Source organism: Lissotriton helveticus, chromosome 4_1 (assembly GCF_964261635.1).
Source record: "Lissotriton helveticus chromosome 4_1, aLisHel1.1, whole genome shotgun sequence".
NCBI classification, from domain to species: domain Eukaryota; kingdom Metazoa; phylum Chordata; class Amphibia; order Caudata; family Salamandridae; genus Lissotriton; species Lissotriton helveticus.
Genome location: NC_136063.1, coordinates 1,523,812,843 through 1,523,835,274, shown reverse-complemented (window position 1 = coordinate 1,523,835,274; position 22,432 = coordinate 1,523,812,843). Strand labels below are relative to the sequence as shown.

At 43.6% G+C, this 22,432-nt stretch overlaps 1 protein-coding gene across 3 annotated transcripts in view; it reads left to right on the top strand.

Annotated features, from left to right (window-relative positions):
* COBL (cordon-bleu WH2 repeat protein) overlaps positions 1–22,432 on the top strand; it is a 960,165-nt gene that overhangs the window by 740,783 nt on the left and 196,950 nt on the right. For all 3 annotated transcript variants that reach the window (XM_078688123.1, XM_078688124.1, XM_078688125.1), the window contains one exon: positions 3,303–3,470. In XM_078688123.1, the coding sequence (XP_078544249.1) occupies positions 3,303–3,470 (168 nt within the window). The remainder of the gene's footprint in view (positions 1–3,302; positions 3,471–22,432) is intronic.

Here is a 22,432-nt window from a genome sequence, read left to right as displayed (position 1 = left end):
GCCCTCTAGTTAAATATTCATACTTTAATAGAGGGCCAGGAAACTCAAATTTGTGGCCTGCTGAATTTTCTTTGAAAAAGCATTTTAACTAGGTTGGATTCCGTTAGTGGAAAAAGGTGAGGGAAGTCTTGCAAAAGTGCGCAAAAATTCTATTTTTCTGTGAAAATACTGCCTAAAAACCATGAAGGGTATCAGGAAGTTTAAAAAAAGATGGACTTGTCTGGATAAAATTGCTACATTACATTTACAATATTCTATTTGTTTAAAGTGTATTATTTTAACACTTAACTACTAATGAGATTTGTTTTAAATACCTCTCCTAAATAACTTTAATAGCTGGAAATGCTGCATTCGAAAATTTTAAATACTTTAGATATGTGTTATAACGTTTTATCAAATAATCAAATTTTCCTCTCAATTCAAAAGTGGATACAGTTTCACAGTTGTTTAGCATATTACTAAAAAGAGAGGATTGTGTCTGGCTATTGACTGATCTAGCTTCATGGTGATCCTAAAAGTGGAGAAAAGAGCCATAGCATCGGTAGAAAAAAAATAAAAGCAATTAACCAATTGTTTAATGATTAGGAAATACAATTTTATTTACATCTCTTCTAAGCTGGACTGGTCTGCCTACTACCCAAATATGCTTGTAAAGTAGTCCATGTCAACCTTTTTATATATGCTATCAAGATATGTGCGCTTTGCACCAAATGTATTTTGTCTCCCCAGGGGACAAAATGCAATATTTAGCAGTGTTGTTTACCCAAAGATAAAAAGACAACGACTCTGGTTACACCAGTAGCTTCTGAGGTGTGTGAAGTGAGTGTATGTGTGTGTCGGCTGAGAGGACGCCATATCACTCATGTTCGCCTGTTCACTTGAGACCATAGTGATTATCTGCTTCAGTCTCCAACCTTTGAGTCCCATCAATTGTTTCATGTTCTGCTGACACTGGGAGGCAAAAGTAAAAGAAGATTGGCTTATACTGTTTGCTCTATGATGTATGTGTAATGCACATCACGGCAGCAACCCCAGCGCCCTCCTAAATTACCCTACAGTCCACAGTGCTGAGCATCTACCAGTCAGGCCAACATGTCCAGTCTTCAACCAACTTTTGAGTGAGGCCACAGTTTTCATTAACTACAGTTCTTTACGGTTTCCATTTTGTTTTGTTTTTCTCTGGCTCCTGAGCGTGTGTATATAGAAAGTGTTCCTAATTTCTGCGTGTTTTTAGTTATTCTTGGAACTAGCAGAGTGACAACATGCCAGCTTCGAAGATCCAGGGTACAATTGTGTTTTTTCGCTTTCTAAGTAGGCAGTTGCCTGCGAGCTGAGGAGCACAGAATGTTAAGGGCAGGAAGAACAGAGTAACGAGGCAGTGTTCCTAGAGTTGCCTCCTAACACTTGCTCTTGATTCTGTTTTTTGTCTTTTTTTAAGCAAGGCACATTCCAAAAAGTTCTGGTTTACTTTTCGGTCTGAGTGACAGTGTACAGTTGTTGCCAAGGGGCAAAACTTAATTTGGCTTAACGCATGTAAGCTGCATCCTCTGGGTGAATAGCCATCAATTCTGAAATTGCTGAGTGTTCTGGATGCAGCATCTTTCTTTACCAGGCCTTTAGTTGAGCTGTGCCTTTTGAGCCTAAAGGTCTCTTCGTCTGGTTGGTTGATCTGAGGTGTTCTTTAGGCTCTGACGCTTGGCTTAATGGATACTCATCAGAGCTTTCGCCTGTTTCTGTCTGCGACACCCATGGCCCTAGGGTCTGGCTTTCTTCCTGTGTGTGCCTCAGGGCCTTCTACTGGGCTCTGCCTGGGGTACTTTGGGGACTGGATGCCAGGCTTCACCTGAGTTGAGCTCTGGGACCTTTCACTGGATTATGCTGGGTTTGTTCTTCAGGCCTTATTCCTTGATGTGTTGAAACCATCTGTTGGGACTTATACCAGGTTCCATCGTGTTCACTTAAAAGGTTCACGTCACCAAACTCTTCCTGTAAGATGCTATGTGGGGTTCTCCTTGGCTTCTTGGGTCCTTATCATGTACTATGGAGCTTATTGCTGGACCAACACATTTGCTCATCTAAAGCTTGGTACACCCCTCTAGGCTTACTTCGCTCGAAGGGGCATCCTACACAGTTGCTTAGCTCAAAGAAGTCTTGGGGACACAATTGCAGTGCAACCCAGGACTTACCAGTGGGAGTCTCCCATGTATTTCATCTTCCATTTTACTCTTTAGTGGTTTTTGGATTATTGAATTAGGGACCCACCCCAACATGCTTTCACAGGTTACACTAGATCATGTGCCGTTTCTTAACTGGGGCATGCACACTAGCCCTTGGGCTTAAAGGCTGTGGACTGAGTCTTCCTCACAGTACACCTCATGATGGCTTTGCCCTGGGGAAGCCATCTTTAGAGAGTTACCCAGAGCCTATGTAGGTTACTGCTTGACTGTGCCCAGGACTTCCTACAAGGCAGTCTACTGATTTATGGAAAAGTCAGACTGTTTTTACAGCGTGATGGTTTTCACTGTGAGCCGCGCCCTGTAGTATGTTCAGGGGCTAGCTTTTTTTCTTCCTTAAGGTGTCCGGCTATTGTGCCATGTACACAGGTCTCTCATTTGGTGCCCATTGAAGGTTTTTGGTAATGCTCTGGGGAGCTTTTCAATGGGGCTGTCTGTCTGTGCTTGTGCTAGTCTCTTTTCTGACCATAGTTGCACACGCTCCAGTCTTACATAGGTGGTTGGCTGGCATCCGTTTGCTGGCATTGGCACAAGTGGCCTGAACTGACCCCTACATCTCCTTGGTATCTAGTATTGGGTCTCAGCCTGTGCCTGGTCTTATGTCCTGGAATTCAAAAATGTGGATTGCCAGTTTGAGCACAACATCTCCTTCAAGAGAAAAGAGTGACAGTGAACCTGTATTCCCTGAAAGGAAAGTATATGTTCTAAATATAGCCTCCCCTAATTTCACGTGAAGACCGTCCACCTGGGAGGATTATATGACTATTCCTTCTGAAAACCCACCAATACATCTTCCTAAGGTAGGTGCACCATCTTGTATTGAAGGGCTCAGTAAATGTACTTAATAGCAATGATGAGACACGTCCAGCCAAAACAGCTCTCTATTGCTTCCCAGCTGTGCTGATACTATACGACGAGTCGCTCTACAGCATCAGAATGGTAAACTAATTCTTGCTTGAAGCAATATGTCTCACTGTGAATGCAAAGTTTCTGTTTTTAACATAAGTAGCTCATGAACATGAAATACATCCATGAAGTGAAGTAACCTGATAATTCCTTTCCATTTAGGTAATGGACGACAGGTGCCACAAAAGCCTCCCAGAGGCAACACCCCGCGTGCTCCTCCCCGGTTAGTGCTCCCTCCGCCCCCTCCATACCCTCCACCAGACATTATGGATCCACATGCATTCCAAGGCCAACCAGATTTTTCGGACATCAGTGAGGTGACACTAGAACGTATGTCTGCCAAAAACAACTATTGCCTTATGCCTGTCAACTTCTTCTCCACTCCTGCCTTTCTATTTGGTTATGGGACCTATTCCACTCTAAATTTTCTTCCTAAACGTTTCTAGTTATTGTCTGTGCTGTTTCATTTATAAAACTACTCAATGTATTATGTAAGCTTCCGTGGAAAAGTATCGCATATCGTGGAGTTTGTTCTGATTTCAGGGTATCCTGGAAGGATAACAGATCCTGCGGCTCAGAATTCATGTCCAATGTAAATTGAGCGCTGGTACATGTTCACATACTCTTGTAGGAGCTGCAGAATGAAGATTAGCTGGGTCCTCGACCACGAGAACCATTTCTTCCCACAAATTCTAGGGTCCTCATACAATTTCACCGCAGAATTCTGATCTTTGTGCAAAAATGGGTTTGTATTGGGATCAGACTGTAAGTTCTCCTCCGCTCCCAAAGTAAATATAGCAGGTTGTGCTCTTCCATCGAGGCCAGCAGGCTGGCTCAGTAAGTTGGTGCTAAGACCTCTGATTATCTGCACGTCACAAATTCGAGCCCAGCAAGGCTAATTTTACCTTCCAGACTTCCGATGTCAGTAAACTGACTGCTGTCAGAGTGGCTAATAGCAACTATTGTTATTTACAGCACTTAAAAGATTACTCTGTGAAGTGTATCTAAGAAACAACTTATTATCAGCAAAGTAACCCCTCTTCAACTTTAACTCTCTACAAAAGCAACCTTGTACTAGCAGTGGTAATTATAACACTAGACCCCTGCCAGGGCAGCTACGTTAGAGCTCTCCAAGCCCCAACGAGTCCGGCTCTGATAGGCCACAACATGAACGTGACATGAAGGTCATTCACTAGCTTTCCATCCATCGAGGAGACATTCAAGACCAACTCTGATGCTGTGCTTCTGATCACCTTTATCTCCTTTACTACGGTGCAAATTCCGCCACGGTGCAGGAGTTCTACTTGGTGGGCGGGGCCGCGTCGGCCAACGGACGTACACAGCACTACCGAGGTAGTGCACGTGACGGCCGTTGGCGGACGCACGCAAGCACGCATGCACGCACGCATGTACGCACACAAGGGGTTATAATTTCACTCACTTGTCCTCAGTTTGTTTTGTAAACATACCTTCATGCCTCATTATTCTTCGGTGTTGACTGCACCTCCTGTTGCTATGTGCAGCGCGCTACTGTGCGGTATGGGAATGTGGCTTCATAAATACTTTTATTACAGATACTTACATGAAAGACATTCTTCTGGAGTGTAATCATACTCAGCTGAGGACTCTCCAGATTTAGCTGGGTGAGGGATTTAGAGGAACACCATGGTCCAGTTCCATGTTTTGTCCATTGGATGTATTGTTTTTCTACCATAAGGCAGGGCCCCAAGTGCCTAATGCTGGTTTTTTACCTTGATTTTTCCTAACTTCCACATCAGTAGAATGCTCTTCTTCCGCTCTGTTGATGATTGTGTTGATTGCATCTGGTGCATACCATAACAAGCATTGACAAAGGCTATAGGTCTCACCTATGCAAGAGCTATTGTTTTTGGCAATGTGTTTTATCCATGTTGTACACCAGTGTGGCTGCTGCTCAGCATGGCTAAAAGTTAGTGCCGGGGAGTGTCGTAGGGTGGAGTATTGCAGAGCTGGGAGTCGGATAGTGGGGTGGCATAGAGTGGAGTGGCGTAGAATGCAGTGATGTGGAGTGGAATGGCATGGAATGGATTAGACTGGAGGAGAGTAGAGTGGCCTGAATTGGAGTGGAGTGAATTAGAGTTGATTAGAGTGACGTGGGGTGGAGTGGATTAGAATGGAGTGGGTTAGAATGTATTGTAGTGGAGTGGATTTGAGAGTATTAGAGTGGAGTGGGGTGTGTTATAGTGGAGGGGAATCGATTAGAATGGAGTGGATTAGACGGGTGGATTTGAGTGGAGTGGAGGAGGGTCAATTAAAGTAGAGTGGATTGGATTACAATGATTTAGAGTGGAGTGGATTGGATTGGATGTGAGTGGAGTAGATTAGAATGGAATGGATTAAAATGCTGTGAATTAGAGTGGATTGGAGTGAAGAGGATTGGATTGGAGTGGATTAGAGTGGAATGAAATGAATTGGAGTGGAGTGGATTGAATTGAATTAGAATGGATTAGAGTGGAGTAGATTAGAGTGGAATGCCCAGGGTCACACCAAGCAAGGAAGCCCGGATCTCGGCATTTGCTAGTGTCACTCTGCACACCTGAGAAACGTCAGTGGCAGACAGACGGTTAATTTCATCTCTGTGATGCCTTGATGTGCAAGTTACTGACCTGTAGAGTGTTGGCACTCAAATATTTCATAAATTTAGGTGAAGCCATAACAATGTCCACACACAAACAGCTTTAAACAATAAGATACAAGAAAAAAAGTATTGTCTGAAGAAGAAATAATTATTGAAATAGTAATGCAATCACGCCTGGAGCAGCAGACGGGCACTGTTCAAGTTGAATCTATCTGGGCCTGGTCCCTGCTCCACAGAACGTACAGTGACGCTTGGTCTGCAGTGGCCAATTACGAGGCTGCAAAGAAGAGTGCACTCAAGCAATGGGTGGGCTCCAAGTCCTTTTTGTAAACAATAGTGTCTTGCAAGAGAGATTGTATGCACTTGCGCATGGCTCCCTCAGGCTCGACCCTAAAAACAGAGGCCCTCTTTCCAATTTTCTCGAAATAAGGGGAAGTGGTTACCACATGTGGTAAATAATAGTACCCCACGATGAGGTATTTACCACATGTATGTAATAAGGGCCATCTTGTGGTACATTGGAAATTCCAAATGTCAAACACATTCACAGTTCTCCCTGCTGGTTTCATCTAAGGATTTCAGATGTCTGTGACTTCGTGAAATGCTGCAATATGTAACATCTCTTAGCTGCTGCTCTATGATTGCTGACAGTAGGCCTACGACTTGAATGACAGCTAGTGTGTCTATCCTTTCCCAGTTTCTCAGCATTTGCCATTTTTAGTTTGGAAGTCGTGCTCAGTTATTTAGAACCCAGACCATTCAGTAAACGTGTCAGCCTGTTTATGCTCTTCAGTCACACCAAGCCAATGACTTGTGTGACATCTAGTCACTCAAGGACCTCAAAATGTCAACAGTTGGTATTTGTAGTCTAGTCTGTCTGTCCAGTTGGAGAAACCACAACCTTTAGGAAACTTGTCTGCATATTTACGACATTACGTAATCAATCGTAAGGCAGTTACTTTATTTACAGCTAGCATCCCCTTTAGATGTCTGGCTACCCAAGGACTCACTGGCAGGTATTTGTAGTCTAGTCTGTGTACCTATTTAAGGAGACCACAATGCTTAGGAAACTTGTGGCAGTTTTTGTGCTTTTATGGTTTTATATTTTAATGTAGGTCAACACAAACCCTCACCCCTGAGACATGGCATCCCTATTAATAGTTTATACCGTCTGTGTTGTAGCATCAGACAGACACCAGTCAATAGTTTTTTTTAACATGAGGCTTGAAGCCAGAGACTGTGCACCTAAGTGAGACAACAAGGCACTGTGTATTTGCATATACAATAGGGGGGGTCATTCTTCATGTGCACTGTTTGCGCGCTCATAGGCACCACAGTGGCAGGAGCTTCCGTTGTTCTTTAATCTATTCTGTTCTCTTCCTTGTCCATCTGTATCTCATCCACCTTGTGCTCTGTACCGCGTGGTCCTGGTGCCTGAAGGTTACTGCATGGTGTCTTCCAGAGGGTGGTTGGCCATGCAACACCTATTTCTATCCTTGGGCTCCTGTTTGGCAGGTAGAACAAAAAGGTCCCTAGCACTTTGTCTGGAACGCTCCTCATGTGATAATGTTTACGTAGATCATGCATTAGTGAGTCACACGTGTTGCAGAATGATGTGGGCCCATGCCTCAACCACAACCCCACTCTTTGCGATACATACTCGATCATTCTAGACAGGCGACATAGGCAGGCAAGGTTATGGATCCAGGAAAGGCCAATTAAAACATAGAAGGCTGTGCCCATTCTTCTTTCATGTTGACAGGAATATCAGTTACTTCTTTATTAATCTAGGTGCGTGGCCGTCAGACAACCTTAAGCTATTTCACCCACACATTTATAAAATCGGTGTGATTGTTCTGCTAATTTCCTCTCAGCTTTCATTTTTTATGAACAGAACCGCTTGATTTACCGTAATGCATGTTATAAAATTGGTTATGAGTCAGTTTGTGACGAGCCTAGTAGAAACTATACAGGAAAGGAGGAAAGTAGGAGTAGTAAAATGGCAAAAAAGCAAGTGGTAGCGTCTGATTCGATGCCTTTATTGATTACAGTTTGCTCGTTTGCTGTGCAGTTCAAGCATCATTTGTAATGCATGGGCTTGTGTTTGGAACTGAAGTGAAGGACAATTTGAGCATGCTAGCACGATGGGTGTGCCTTTTCTCATTTTTGTTACTGTGTTTCTTCTCTTTTTTCATTTTTCTGTTGTATCTGTACTTACTTGTGTCTCTTCTTTGTTTCTGTATTTGTTTTTTTTCCCACCTCTGAGGTGCTCATTGATTTGTTTCTACTTTACATTCCTCGTGTCTTCTGTCTTTCCAGGTCTTTTTCCCCTTTGTTTTTTCCTGCTCGATCTTTTCACTCTTTGTTTCTCATTGTTCTTTTTCTGTTTTTCTTTTTTTAGTTTGTTTTTGTTGTTCTGATTCTTTTGCTCTTTTTTCTTTCCACCCTTTTCCTCTGTTTCTTTTTGCTCAAACTTTTTTTAAAAATATCTTTCTTTCTCTTCTTCCATTATTCTTTCTCTGTTTCTTTCACTTTTTCATTTTTTTGTCTTTTCTTTCTTAAGTACTTTTATTCATATTCTTTTTCTTTAATTTTTCTTCACTCTGTTTCAGCTATCCATCTGCTTACCTATATTTCCCTTCCTTTTCTTTATTCCCAACAGTTTATTGTTGTGCTCCATTCCCTTCACGCGTGAAGTGCTCCTGAACAGACATTGTCTCTTCAAAAGACCTTCCTACTGCATCTCACTGACAGCTTCTGCGGCTCTCTACAGAATCATTCTATTCCATTTCTTTCTTTTCCCCTGCCAGAACTCTCTCCGATTCTACGGGGTCTTCATACAGTTTCACACATACATATGTTATCGTCTTACATGTGCACAGTGCTGAACAGTGGGATAAAAATAATCCAGAAAGAACGCCGTTTTATTTTTTAGCACTGTGTAGAGTGAACTTCTTTATCATAAGTTCCCTTTTCTTCTTTTTATAGTATGTCTATCCATTTGCATTGTTCTGTGTGTGGTTGAATATCCCCGCCTTGTTCTACTACTTCACCCCCTTGCTAAAGTTAGCTTTCTTTAAACTGTACAAAATTCCCTCCAGATGTCCTTGCATTCACCTGATGTCTGCCTTGTAGACAGCCATAATAAGAAGCACGCTATAAATAAGTACACAGAAGGCTTTTCTTTTGGCATTGGAACAAATTATTGAGTGAATTTCCTGGAACCATGAAAAAATGCTGTTGCAGGGACAACAACGAGTCGAAAACAGTGCTCTGCGCCACCACGAGATTTAGGAGTGAAAACTAGCACAGCAAATGACCTACAATGACCACCTCACTGTAGAATGAGCAGTCAAGTGTGAACTAAATCCTATTTCTCACTCTGTGCCACCCGTTCTGGCATGTTGTTGCTAGTTATGCTGGGTCCTAATGGCTTGAGCAGATTACATTAACTTTAATGAACTTAGCCGATAGGTAGCACCCGCTCACACAATTCCAATTCTGATGCCAAATGCAACACATTGTTTACATTCTCACCACTTTGCAATGCTGTGTCAACATCATAAGTTTCTGTTTTGTGCTCCATCTCTTTTGACATTGTTACATATTTTGTATTTATATATTAAAGGTATTTATTTTGTGCATACTTGGCCACAAGGCCTGTGGAGCCCATTAAAAAGAATTTAGGAAGAGTAACAATAAGGAACGAGCAAATAGTTCAGCAGAGCGATAAACAGTAGGTGAAGTTGCACATTAGTGGGATGGGTGGGTGAGGTATCAGAGAGGCACTGGTAGGTCGGTTGAGGTAAGGTGAGGCCATGTATTTGGTACTATAGAACCAAAGTGTCTTTGGGGGCTGTTCTTGCTGGGATAAAAGGTTCATGTTTAAAAAGATGTGACCTCCCCATGGTTCTGAAGGCAATGAAAAGAGAGACAGGTAGTTTACTTGGGAGCGATTTTCAGACAGGAGACTTCATCTCTCCATACTTTGAAGTAGGTAAAGCACCTGAAAGAGCAGATTTGTCCTTGGGATTGAGGGGTTCTTCTTTAACGAAGGTGTTTGCCCGAGAATGTACTTGAACAGGCACATACATTTAACATTTTAGATTGGGTTCTCGAGGAAGCCAGCAGATGTCCAAAGACATGGTTTAGGTCTTAAAATACATTATTTACACCTACCAGGGATCTACAAAGGGATTCCTGGTGGGTGTAATTTAATTTACTACTGCAAGGTTCTCCTCTATGAATGTGGAGACATTCACAGGTCTAAATCCTGCGCATGAGGTGCGATGTGGGTGTTCCAAGGCCCGGTGTGTTTTTGGAACACCCCCAAATATGTGCATTTGCTAGCATTCCTAAAATTTACTCCAACCTCTTCGCACCTTGGAAATGTTTGGAGATTTCCTCAAGCCATAGGGCTGAAGTAAATCCCCTTCCCGGATGGGAAAGAGGATGGATCATCCCCAGATTTACTGTGGGTGTAGGGGAAGAGTTTTCCCCACCAGGAAAACTGTTTATCAATGGAAAAAAACAAATGTGCATTTGTACAAAGGGTTTTATTCTTCTTGTAGGAATTCAGCTCTAGGTGCAAGTCTGCACAGCGGGAATAGAAGCAAATTGGGACATGTCACATGACAGTACCAAAGTGCTATAGTGAAACCTATAAGGGATTAGAGGTACACACTGTTTTCATCCTCCAACTCATCAGAGATTGCAGACACAAAATCTATGAGGGAAGTTGTGCTGACATTGGACAAAAATATGTGTTAGACATAGAGTCCCCTTAAAGCCTCCTGCATGGACAAATATCCCTATCTATTTGCCTACATGAATTTTGATTTAGGGAAATATTAAGTAAATAAAGAATTGATTGGTACAGAATAGACTGAACAAGATAAAAACAGGTAGAACCAATGACATTGTTAGCATATCATAAGCTAAGCTCATTTTGTCTTTACAGAGAATGTATTATGGGAGTCTAAACTCTAGAAACATGAGGTTAAACAAACAGGATGTTATTAGGAATATGATTCTCTTTATTTAGAGTTATATGCTTAACCGCTTAACACAATTTACAAACTGTTAACATACAATTACAACGTACCACTTAGAGAAAATTACGTACCAATAATTATTTCAGAAAGAGAAGAAAAATGATCATGTTAATCCAGGGCAAGAAGATGAGGTTTCAATGGAAGGATTATAATGAGACGAAAAGGAGAATCTGCTGAAAGGGAACACCAGCCATAGGGAGCAAATGAATACATTGAGCAAAAGCACCGTTGAGGCCAATAGATTTGAGCACCAACATTGGGGCAAGCTGAACACAACGAATAAGTCAACATTTAAAGAGGATGTGCCTGGAGAGCTGAGGATGAACAACATCATTAAACTATTGGAAGAGAATTGGCAATGTGCAGGATAAAATGAAGTTGTAATCCAAGAAAAGCAAAAGAAAGAGAAGGATCATTGATCAGAGAAGAACAGTCATGAGGAAAAGGTGGAATTAAAAGGTGAGAGTACACGGAATCGTATAAAATGTGAACATTGGTAGCAATCAACTGGGCTGATGTGAACCATAAAGAGAGGCATTAAAGTAAATACTTTGATATTGGGCAGATAAAAGATGGGGTAATAAAAGAGGAAGGCAAAGTAAAAGCAGGGGCATATTAAAAACAGGATTTGCAATAAATGCAAGAAGAGGTCATATGTGAAAGAGGTGTTTGTCTCTCCTCAAATGAAATGCCTGAAACATTTTAGCAATGCGTTTTTTACCTGGAGATTTTATAAGGAAAGCAAAAATAGGACACAACAGGATAAAAAACAAACAGTTTGAAGATTGACAGTGAGTCACGAAAGCGCCAGAATGATTGTACAACAGCAATATGTGGTACACGTGGCAAAAGATAGAATGTCGTGGGTCTAACGAACAAAAATGAAGGAAAAAAGCTAGTGGAGTTTTTGGAAAAATAGGGAGTGAGGTTATTAAAACATATATCGCTAACGAGCAAGAATTTTCATTGAATTCTTTCCGATTGTACTAAACATTTGGAATAAATATTGGAAAAGGTTGCCTTTGCAATGAATTCAACTAAAGTGAGGACAAAAGGGGTTAACAGAAGTGATGATTTTATTTGATCTGTCAGTGGCCTTAAACACAATCTACTGTGTGTAAATGATTGGCAGTCTAAAAGATATAGGTATTTATGACCTAAACATTGCTTGGAGTACAGACAACCCTTATTGGTTTACAGGGCTTAAATGAATAATCCCAAGTGCTCTATTGGTGGTACTGTGGTCGAGCAGTTTAGGCTTATCAGAGGGTAGTGTTAAGCATTTGTTGTACACACAGGGTCAATACAGGAGGCACACACTCAAGATGAAATTTGAGACCAATTTTGAAAAATAACAGAGTTTTATATATATTTAGACACCAACATCATTGGAATCAGGTCAGTACTTTCAGAGTTACAGATTTTTGTAGCATTAGAAAAATACAGTCAAATAACGGTTTTGAGGTATAAGCCTAGAATGTGATAATGTTATCCTATGGGAGAAACATACACTGCATCCATACACTTGCAAGCGGTTCTTGACTGTGCTTTTTGGGACTTAATGTGTTTAGGGGTCAAGTTCCAAGAAACCACCAGCAGTTCAGTTTTACCTGCCCTGGTGAGTCCGGGTGCAGAGGTGCTGGTCGTGTTGATAGCCTCAAGCGCTGCACAGTAAGGCCAATGTGCCTGTAAAAGAAAGGCTGCAAGGGGAAACTTGTGGACAAGTCCAGCAGAACCCACAGAGGGGCTCGGCTCTTGAGGGTCTCTGGAGAATAGGGACACATTGGGTTTACGTGAACCCGGACTGGAGGGCTCGGTGCAGAGGTGTTTTGTCCGGCAGGTTGCTGTAGTTAGAGGCTCTCACTTCCCTTTGACTACCTGGAGAAGAAGAGAAAACAGGACAGCAGGGCCACTCTGGATGAAGATCTGGTGGATGGTGAAGTCCCTCGACAGCAAGTTTATGTCGGTGGTGTCCGGACTGGACATGCAACAAGCCTTGGTAGTTGCAAGGGCCCCTGTACCCAGGGTAATGGTGCTGAGAGGCTCTAGGAGGGTCAGTGGCTCAAGACTTGGTGAGAGCATTGGGGCTGGCCTCCTGGCATTATGACAACCTTGCTCGCACAGTGGGCCTGACAGACAACAAGACAAAGTACTGGGTCGATGCAGTCGGTGCCTGCATATGCTGGGGAGTGGCTCCTCCACCCCAAGGGAGATACTGCTTTGTTGTTGAAGGAAAGAACCGTCCTCTGAAGGTTTTGGGAGGTGGTTCAGCTTCTAGACGAGTTGGTTTTTGTGATTGTCATGGTGAAAGCAGCAAAGCAGGGTCTGGTGTCAGTTTCAGTGCAGGAGCTCTGTTCTCTCGACTTCGGCTTTTCGTTATCCTTCCTTCATTTCCAAGTAGATGAATCTGAATCCTGGTGTCAGGGGGACCCCCTTAATAATTGAATATAGGCATTCAGTGGAGAGTAGGGTGGTAGCCAATGGGCTACCTGCCCCTGGGGGGACTACACCCCCTCTATGTTATGTTATGTTATGTTATCAGAAGCTTGTAATGCGCACGGTCACCAAAGGTTTCATGGCGCTAATGCTGTATGATTGCGTAGCATACACGATGTTAGTAAGCTTGTTTGAACAGCCAGGTTTTCAAGGCCTTTCTAAAGCACAGTAGATTGTCACAACTCCTGATTGACAATGGAAGAGAATTCCAGCATTTGGGGGCTAAGTAAGAAAACCTGCCACCTCCCTGTCTCTTGAGATTGATGACTGGGGTGGCCAGTAGGTGTAGGTGGGAGGAGCGTAAGTTACGTCTAGGGGCATCCTTTATGACCATGTCATTGATGAACTTAGGGCTCTTGCAGTACAGCGCCTTGAAGGCAAGGCAGTTAACTTTAAATGCGGCCCGTTGCTCCACCGGTAACCAATGGAGTTTTTGCAAACAAGGTCTAGCTGACTGCCATCTTGGCTGTTTGTAGATTAGTCTTGCCGCTTGGTTCTGGACTATTTGAAGATGGTTGAGCAAGCATAGTGGCAGGCCTATATAAAGAGCATTTGAAAAGTCGTGGCGGGACAGGACCAATGCTAGCACTGCCTGAACCAGGTCAGCTTGGGTCAGCAGGTGGGAGGTCTTTCTAATATTCCGCAGTTGGAAGAGACTAGTGGATACGACCGAGCCAACTTGGCCTCTAAGAGAAAGATCAGCTTTTATAATGACCCCTATACTTTTCACAAAGGGCGAAGGGGCGGGGGAACTACCAAATTCCCTTGGCCAGAAGTGTGGGCCCCAGCTGATCTCGCTTTTCCCAGGCAATACAAGTTCAGTCTTGCCTGGGTTAAGCTTCAGATGGTTGCGCTCCATCCAACGTTGGATAGAAAGTATCGTGGTTTTAAATTCTGTGGCAGAATTAGAAGAATCCAGAGAAAAAATCAGCTGGAGATTGTCTGCATAATTGAAGACGGTGACCTTCCTGTTCTTTAGTGAATGGATCAATGGCCTAAGGTAGTGGTTAAATAGCAAAGGGGAAAGGGAGGAACCCTGTGGTACCCCACACGAGATGGATATTTTGGGGGCCGTGAATGTGCCCAAGTGTACTGCTTGGGTTCAACCTGTAAGAAAGGACTTAATCCAGTTGTAAGCAAGGCCTTGAATACCTGCTTGTTCGACACGGTTCAATAAGATGTTATGATCAACCGTGTCGAACGCAGCCGACAAATCCAGGAGAACCAACGCCTGGGAGGCCCCCTTATCAGCGTTGGCTCTCAGCGTATCCATGACCGCAAGGATAACCAATTCTGTTGAATGTGCGGGTCGAAAGCCAACTTGATTAGGCTCCAGGCATTCGGATTGTTCTAAAAAATTAGAAAGGCAGCTGGCCACATGGGTCTCCATGATCTTAGCTAGGAAAGGTAGAAGGGAGATAGGGCAGTAATTGGAGGGATTTAGGGGATCGGCCCAAGGTTTTTTTAGCAATGAATTACTGTATCATTTTTGAAGGTGGAGGGTACCTCCCCTTTACTAAGGGACTCGTTCAGAAAAGGAAGAATGCTATCGGGCAGTGCAGAAAAAACATCTCTGAGGACTGGGAGGGCAACGGTCGCTAGGGGAGCCAGATTTCACAAGCATCAAGAGATCTAGTAGCGTATTAAGACATATACCTGACAAGTGATTCAAGCAGGAAGGATTTGTGGAGATGTCGTCCGGTGGATCCCTGTTAACAGTGGGTGGGATGCTCGCCTTTATAACAGCAATTTTATCCAAAACAAAATTCATTCAGGGAGTCACACAATTCTTGAGTTGGGGCTTGGGTGGGTAAGATTCTCTCATCACTGCTCAGATCATTCACAATTTGAAAAATCTCCTTTGATTTATTCTGGGCATTCACAATTTTTGTAGAGAAGTAGGCAGCTTTTGCTGTTAAAGTCATTTTTTTATACTAGTTACGCGCTCGCAAGTACTGCTGCCTGTCTGCACTTGAGTAGTGACGTCTCCATTTCCACTCAGATTGGCGGAGCTTAAGTTTTTGATCCTTTAGTTCACTAGTGTACCACTTGTGAGCATCAGAGTGCCTGGCCCGGGAAAATTTAGTGAGAGGGACATGTATGTCACTGGCCGACAGCAGCCAGTCCGCAATGTCCTGTTCCATGGAGTTGACGTTGGAATTAAAATTAGGTATGGTGCTGGCTAAAGTGTGAATAAAATCATTTTTAGGTCTTGCCTATCCCATTCCGCAAGGAATGGACAGGGGAGAATTATAGTAGGCAAAATAAGTTCTCAAACCATCGGCGGATTTCAAACAGTTCACGTGAACACAAGCACGCGCTTTTCCCCCACATTGGCTTTCATGCTGGTTTACACTTCCAATTACCCTACCCCTCCCACAAAGCAAGCCAAGAACATCAAAGCAACCGGCCGCTTTGAGTCCATTTGCCACCCACCCTCCACTTCACGTGCTCCTCGGGTCATAAACAGGACCGTCTGCTCGTGAATCGGGATGCTGGCATGGTTGCCCAGCCCACCCTCCCAGCGCTGCCTTTCCTCTGCCGGCTACTTTTAACTTGTTATATTAGTCTGGCAAATCAGTACGTTTGCAAAAATGGAAAGTACTGCTGCAAAATGTAAAATCTGTGAGTAATTGCGATTGGTCTTTTAAAAAATTACGGGGAAACCAAAAAGTTTAATAAAAAAAAACTTTAATGCTCGGTCATCCCACCTTTGGTATTCAGAACAGTCCTCCTTAGTATATCACCTGCATGTGTGGCAGGCTTGGCGCCATTGCAGCTTTACAGGGGGCGGCACCACTTTACCCCTGTGAGTGCGAAACTGGCTTCTCATAAAGACTGGTGGAGGCTACAATGTGTTGGTATGCAAGTGACAAACAAATGGTCAAAAGACCGCATTTACACCCAAACAAATGGCTGGCTTTTTTTCAAAAGGCCCTTTTCTTAACACGGTATGAGGTAAAAAATGTCTCCGCTTGCTGTGCTGATGACGGCGGTTAAACTGGGCATCGGATAATGAGGTGCCCTTGGCAGCCATTCTGCTATTGAGCACCCATCTTGCCCTTGTTTGTCGTCATTTCGCCATAAACCGTCTTCTAATACTGTGCGTGTCATGCTTTAGTTCTTGACGTAAAACAATTTTTATTCAGATGAAATGCGCAGTTCGCTTGTCAGGGAGCCCAGAATGGCAGGCGCGCATCTGTTCCGCAGACACCACAGGAGCCGTGGGCTGTGCTCGCTTTAAGCAGTGTGCACGAGCGTGCGGCAGACCTCGCCTTCAGAGCCTTCTTGTTTGGCTTCTAAATATATTGCTTCAGCTTCTGTGCCTGCACTACATTTTGCGACCGCTGGGATTGGAAGCGCTTTTTGGAAGGAATTTCATTGTAATAAAACATTTTGCTGACTGCAGCTCTAATGTGGGTGATTTAAGTTTCAATATAACTCCTTTAGTTTGTGGAATTAATACTCATCACACTTTTCCCTATCACACGCAACGCTTAAACTACTTTACTGAGAGTACTATCTAATTCCTAAAAGTACTTATTGAGTAAAGTTACAGGCAACGAGTTACCATAACCATGTAATTGACCAAATGTTCCGCATCATCACGTTTAAGCATTTTCCTTATAGAGTGGGATGGCGATTGCCATTGGAAAATCGCAAGCACTCAGTAAAGTTTGTGGCTATTCTCAATTATTTTCCATGATTTTTCCTACACAGTTGAGCACTTACACTTGATACTAAAAATGGCTGATGTAAGTGTGCAAATTGGGTTGTGAAAAAACAGGTGGAGATAAAAAACATTTCACAGCCTTATTCACGTTTGCTTCACAGTCTCTATGACAGACAATCCACGGAAGAAAGTGTGGGACAATTGAACCAATCATCATAATCTTCACATTTCATAGGCTCCCATGAGTATCCCGGTTTCTCCCACTAAATATGAAACAGGCTGCCTTTCAAACTGTACGTGCACAGGCCTATGTTTACCTTCTTTGTATTTTTTTATGAAAGCTTCGTGAAACACAAATGCACATTTTCAAGCTATACAAACACTGTTCAAACATTGTCAATGCCTCGAAGTTAAAGGCCCATTTTGATAAACTGAGTCAGATTCTGAAAGAGGAGATTATGACAGGACTTTGAATAACTATTGTCTTAAAGACAGCAGCCTTTCCACGCACACTTCTAATCACAGGTGTTGAAGGTAGAGCACGAGGTAAGAACACAGTACAGTATGGATTTTGCATAAGTAATATAAAGTACTACATACTACGTCGAAACTATTTCTAATCTAATAGAACCTTCGGTACAAAGGTGGAAATTCCGGGCATCTAATGATGATGTAATCGTCACAGGTTAACATATGAACCAATTGATAATGGGAATGCAGCTGATCGCAATTGTATCCATACTGCATTGTATGTTCATCGGTAAAATGCACCACACCCGTTTATAAAATAAAAGGTTGACAGTGTTTTGTAGAACTGGTTTCAGTACATCAGAAAGAAAAAACAATGACATCAAAAGCATCATTCACAAACATCACTGCAACATTCATACACATAGAGCAATATGGGGACGTATGCGCTTCACAACTGAACACAGGCATTGTGATGGGGCTGATGCATAGTTCAGTTTTGTACTGAAGAGTCCCAGCCTGAATATTCAGGAGGCAGGATGCACAAATATCCTACATTTTTAGATCTCGCCTACAGACAAAACAAGCATTGGCATAGCCAATAGGTCTCGCCTTTGGGACCTTATAAGTGTTTTGCTATGCAGCACAATATCCTTGGTGCAACAACATCAACTGTTGCATGGCTAAGCACTTATAAGGTCCCAAAAGCGAAAACTATTGGCTATGCCAATGCTTGTTAACTCGGGAGGCGGCTCAGCCTCGCATGGCAGGTCAAGCTCCATCCGTCAGACTGACCACATAAGCTTGTGTATTACAGTTGGCAGCCTCGCACAAATTTCCAAGCCATGAGTCACAGCCATTAATGTTATAAGAACCCTCGACCCCCCTCCCCTTCCTCAGCCTTGCTTTCCTGCAGTTTAAACATCATTAAAAGGTGAAAAATAACAGTACTGAAAAAAATTGTATTTTCCAATCAATCTGTTCCGTAACCAAGCTCAGACATCACTTTCTAAAAATTCATCCTATCTTTTCCACATATTTTTCCATCCAAATCAGTTTACCTATAGCTCCCTCAATGCCACAGCACCACTCAACGCCACAGCACCCCTCAACGCCGCAGCACCGCTCAACGCCACAGCACCACTCAACGCCACAGCACCACTCAACGCCACAGCACCACTCAAGGCCACAGCATCACTCTGTGCAACCATTCGACAACAACTGGTTCTAATATGTTTTCTCAATGTTTCAAGCTTTATTACAAATATCACAAAAAGATGTTAATATTTCACTTCTGTTCTTGGATTTTCATCACAATAAAATACACTGAACATAAACTTCCCAAAAGTTATTTACAAAAGTTTAAGCTATTGCCATTATAAATTACAATAACTTTTATTTACGTATTAATTATTAAAAAAAAAGCCATTGTTATTTGTAATATTAATACATCCAAGTCATGTAAATACAACACATATTGCATTACAAATGCTATAGGTGTCGCGTTTGCGAAAGTTAAAACTATTGGCATTGTAAATTACAAAGCTATTAATTTAGCTATTTTCAAAACCAACACATTAATAAAAAAATGTGTCATTTACAATACCAATAGATCAAACTTTCCTAATGCGAGACCAATTGCATTGCAAATGCTTGTTATCAATGGTTCGCCACTTTCATGTCATGCCTCCCGGTACTTTAGGGGGCTTCATTCTATTGTTGAAAGTAACCGTTATGACCACTTCCTCAGGGAAAGTGGGCATAAACCTGACCCAAAGTCCCTGGTTTCACCAAATTCAAAATATTGAAACCCTTCCTTGGCTGTCCACTCCAGGTGGCCCACATTAGGGATGTGCCTCACCTGAAAGTGTGACACACCTTCTGACTAACTACTTTCCTGTCTGCTCTGGTGCCAAACGGGCCTCAGGGCAGGGGGTGGTGTTCCCTAGGTCTAGGGAAAGCCATTGCCACATATCTAAGGTGCCAGAGTCTTTGAAGCCTCTGGCCTTGACATGCTAATTCACTAGCCATCCTGCTGGAGGAAGTCCCTTGCTCATTGCACCATCAGGATTCAAGCAAGCCGGGCCGACGACGGCTGAAATGCCAGAAACCGGTCCCCGGAAGCTTGTTTCCTTCCCAGTATAAGAATTGGCTTGGTAGTTTGGTTTGCCCTGTTCCCATCATGCACTGGGACAGGAACAGACTAATTTGCATGTAGCCAGGTTCTGAGCTGGGATGGTGCAGTGAGCTAAAAAACGGTGATGGATCAAGCCCTGATCTTTGGACTGGGTAAGAGTGGTCTGCTTAATTCAGACACTCTGGTTATCACCACCCCCTTTTCTGAATCGCCTTGTAAATAAGGCATAGCTCCTATTGCCACTACAACAAATGATGTGAAAGGTAGACTCTGTGGGGGACCGAACAACTTCAGATGATGCAACATTGTAGGTGGGTGCCTAGTCCATCCAGTTCACTTTTGATTCCAGGACTTCTTTGGGAGCAAAAGATTTATTTTCCATTTCATGATTTTATGTTTTTTAACCACCAGTGCAGCTCTCCCGAGGAATCTGCAACCAGAAGTATTATACCTGAATAGCCAAAACCCTGGCTAAGGTGGAAAATGTTTCAATGTTGAAGGGCACTGCGGTGAAGGGGGCCTGGAAAAATCGAGGACAAGTTTAGCCAAATCACTCAGGACTAGATCCCGAAGGAATAGGAGTTTCCAGTCCGTTTTTGGGGATTCTTCCTCAAACAACACAGTTTCTCTCTATGATGTTTGGGGTCTCATAGAGTGGTGTCTACACCAAAGCAGAGAAACATCACAAGGTGACTTCTTGAAATTTACCAGGAAGCCTAGGTAATATTGAAGATCGACAGGGTACTGATGTTGTTCCTGGTGTCAGCTCTAGGCTGCCAGGAGTACGTTATCCAGATAGGTGATCAGTGACAATCCGTGGATATGGAGATGGCTGACAACAGCAAACAGGATCTTGGTGAAGCACTGCAGAGCGGAGAACAGTCTTAATGCAAGGCAACAGAACTGCCACAACTTGCCACCCCATTGGAACCTGAAGAAGCTGTGTGATCATTGCAGTTTGGGATAGAGAAGTACCATTATGTAGCCAGTAACTTTCCTTTGAGGGGAGGCAAGAGGTGAAAAGCATATCTCCTCTGCCTCTGTCACCTTCGGTGACACCTCTGCTTTGGATGAGGGCTAGAATTTACTTCACTTCCACAAAAGAAGAAGCAATAACAGCAAGAAACGCCTTTTCTGCTGGCAAAGCAGTATTATCTTATCTGCCACTGGCTCCACCAAAAACACATATTTTCAATGCATGGATATCTGATCTTTATCAAGGTAGAAAGAAGGCAGAGAGATATTTTGAAATATCATTGAGGAACTTCTCCCCAAAAAGAAGGCCACGGGAGGAAAGCATTTGGGCTGAAGGATTCATGACAGCTATGTTGCTGTTGCATTCTCATGTGAATGGACTTCTGACGCCCAGCAGCAGGAGTTGTCTTTGCATCGTACAGGAAGTTCAGCGCAGTTTGTACCCAGAATATGTATATCGAGAAGTTCTTTGGAGGACATAGCATTTTGCAACATATTGAGAACCCTAAATAGGGGACCCCAAACATCTATTCTTTTGTTAGGGTTACTACCAGACCACAACGAAGAGCATTTTATTGTTGACAATGCAATTGGCAAGGCAATTCTTACCCAAAAAAGTAGTCCTCAAGCATCCATTCTGGAGAGTAGATTTTGGGCCTTTGTCTAGAGGTTGTGGAAGCTGGTGGTTGGTGATGAGGATCACATGTTTAATGGTGACTCTCCTGACCTGCTTCGGAAGAGGTCGCTCCCCCCCACGCTCCCAAGGCTTGGTGGTTTCAAGATATCAGAGCGCCTGATAGCTGATTGCTGAGTAGCGGTATCGTAGCGCCTTGAAGCAGAATCCACAGCGCGACCTTCCCCCGCATTACTGGCGCTGCCTGCACTGCTCGTTTATTTATCCCATTTCGTGTGATATTTGTGCATTGTGCATTCTTGACATTTTTTATTGTGCTGTCAGGGCTGCGCACTGTTGGTAGGAAAGTATTTCTATCTTTACTCGATTGTGCATCTATTTACCCCCCAGGCTCACCCAGTTTCGTTTTTCCCCTACCTGCAGCCATTTTGTTGTTGTTTGTGCTTACTAGTCCGTAGCTCCACCCCGCGCCCGCCTCCCAGCTGACCCTGCCTCCCACAGATAGCTACAGACCTGCCTCTCCATTCCCACGCCGTGACTCTCCTGACCTGCTTCGGAAGAGGTCGCTCCCCCCCACGCTCCCAAGGCTTGGTGGTTTCGAGATATCAGAGCGCCTGATAGCTGATTGCTGAGTAGCGGTATCGTAGCGCCTTGAAGCAGAATCCACAGCGCGACCTTCCCCCGCATTACTGGCGCTGCCTGCACTGCTCGTTTATTTATCCCATTTCGTGTGATATTTGTGCATTGTGCATTCTTGACATTTTTTATTGTGCTGTTAGGGCTGCGCACTGTTGGTAGGAAAGTATTTCTATCTTTACTCGATTGTGCATCTATTTACCCCCCAGGCTCACCCAGTTTTGTTTTTCCCCTACCTGCAGCCATTTTGTTGTTGTTTGTGCTTACTAGGCCGTAGCTCCACCCCGCGCCCGCCTCCCAGCTGACCCTGCCTTGCCCCTCCCCACCCAACACCTACATATGACAGATGCCTTACCGCGCAACGTTCACGTGCCCATGTGCGCCGAAGGTGCGCCAAAGGTAAGCCAGTCTACGCCCGTCCGCGCCTGGACCGCGCCCAGCGCCATACCCCCTGGCCCTCGCAAACCGCTCTCCTCCCGCATAACGTATGACGCCGCCACCCTCCTAGCCCTTAACCCCGGCCGACTCCCTAACTGCGCCCAAGCAGCACCAGGACACACCCATGGACCCTTCAGCTGCCACTCCTGCAAATTCACCTGCAT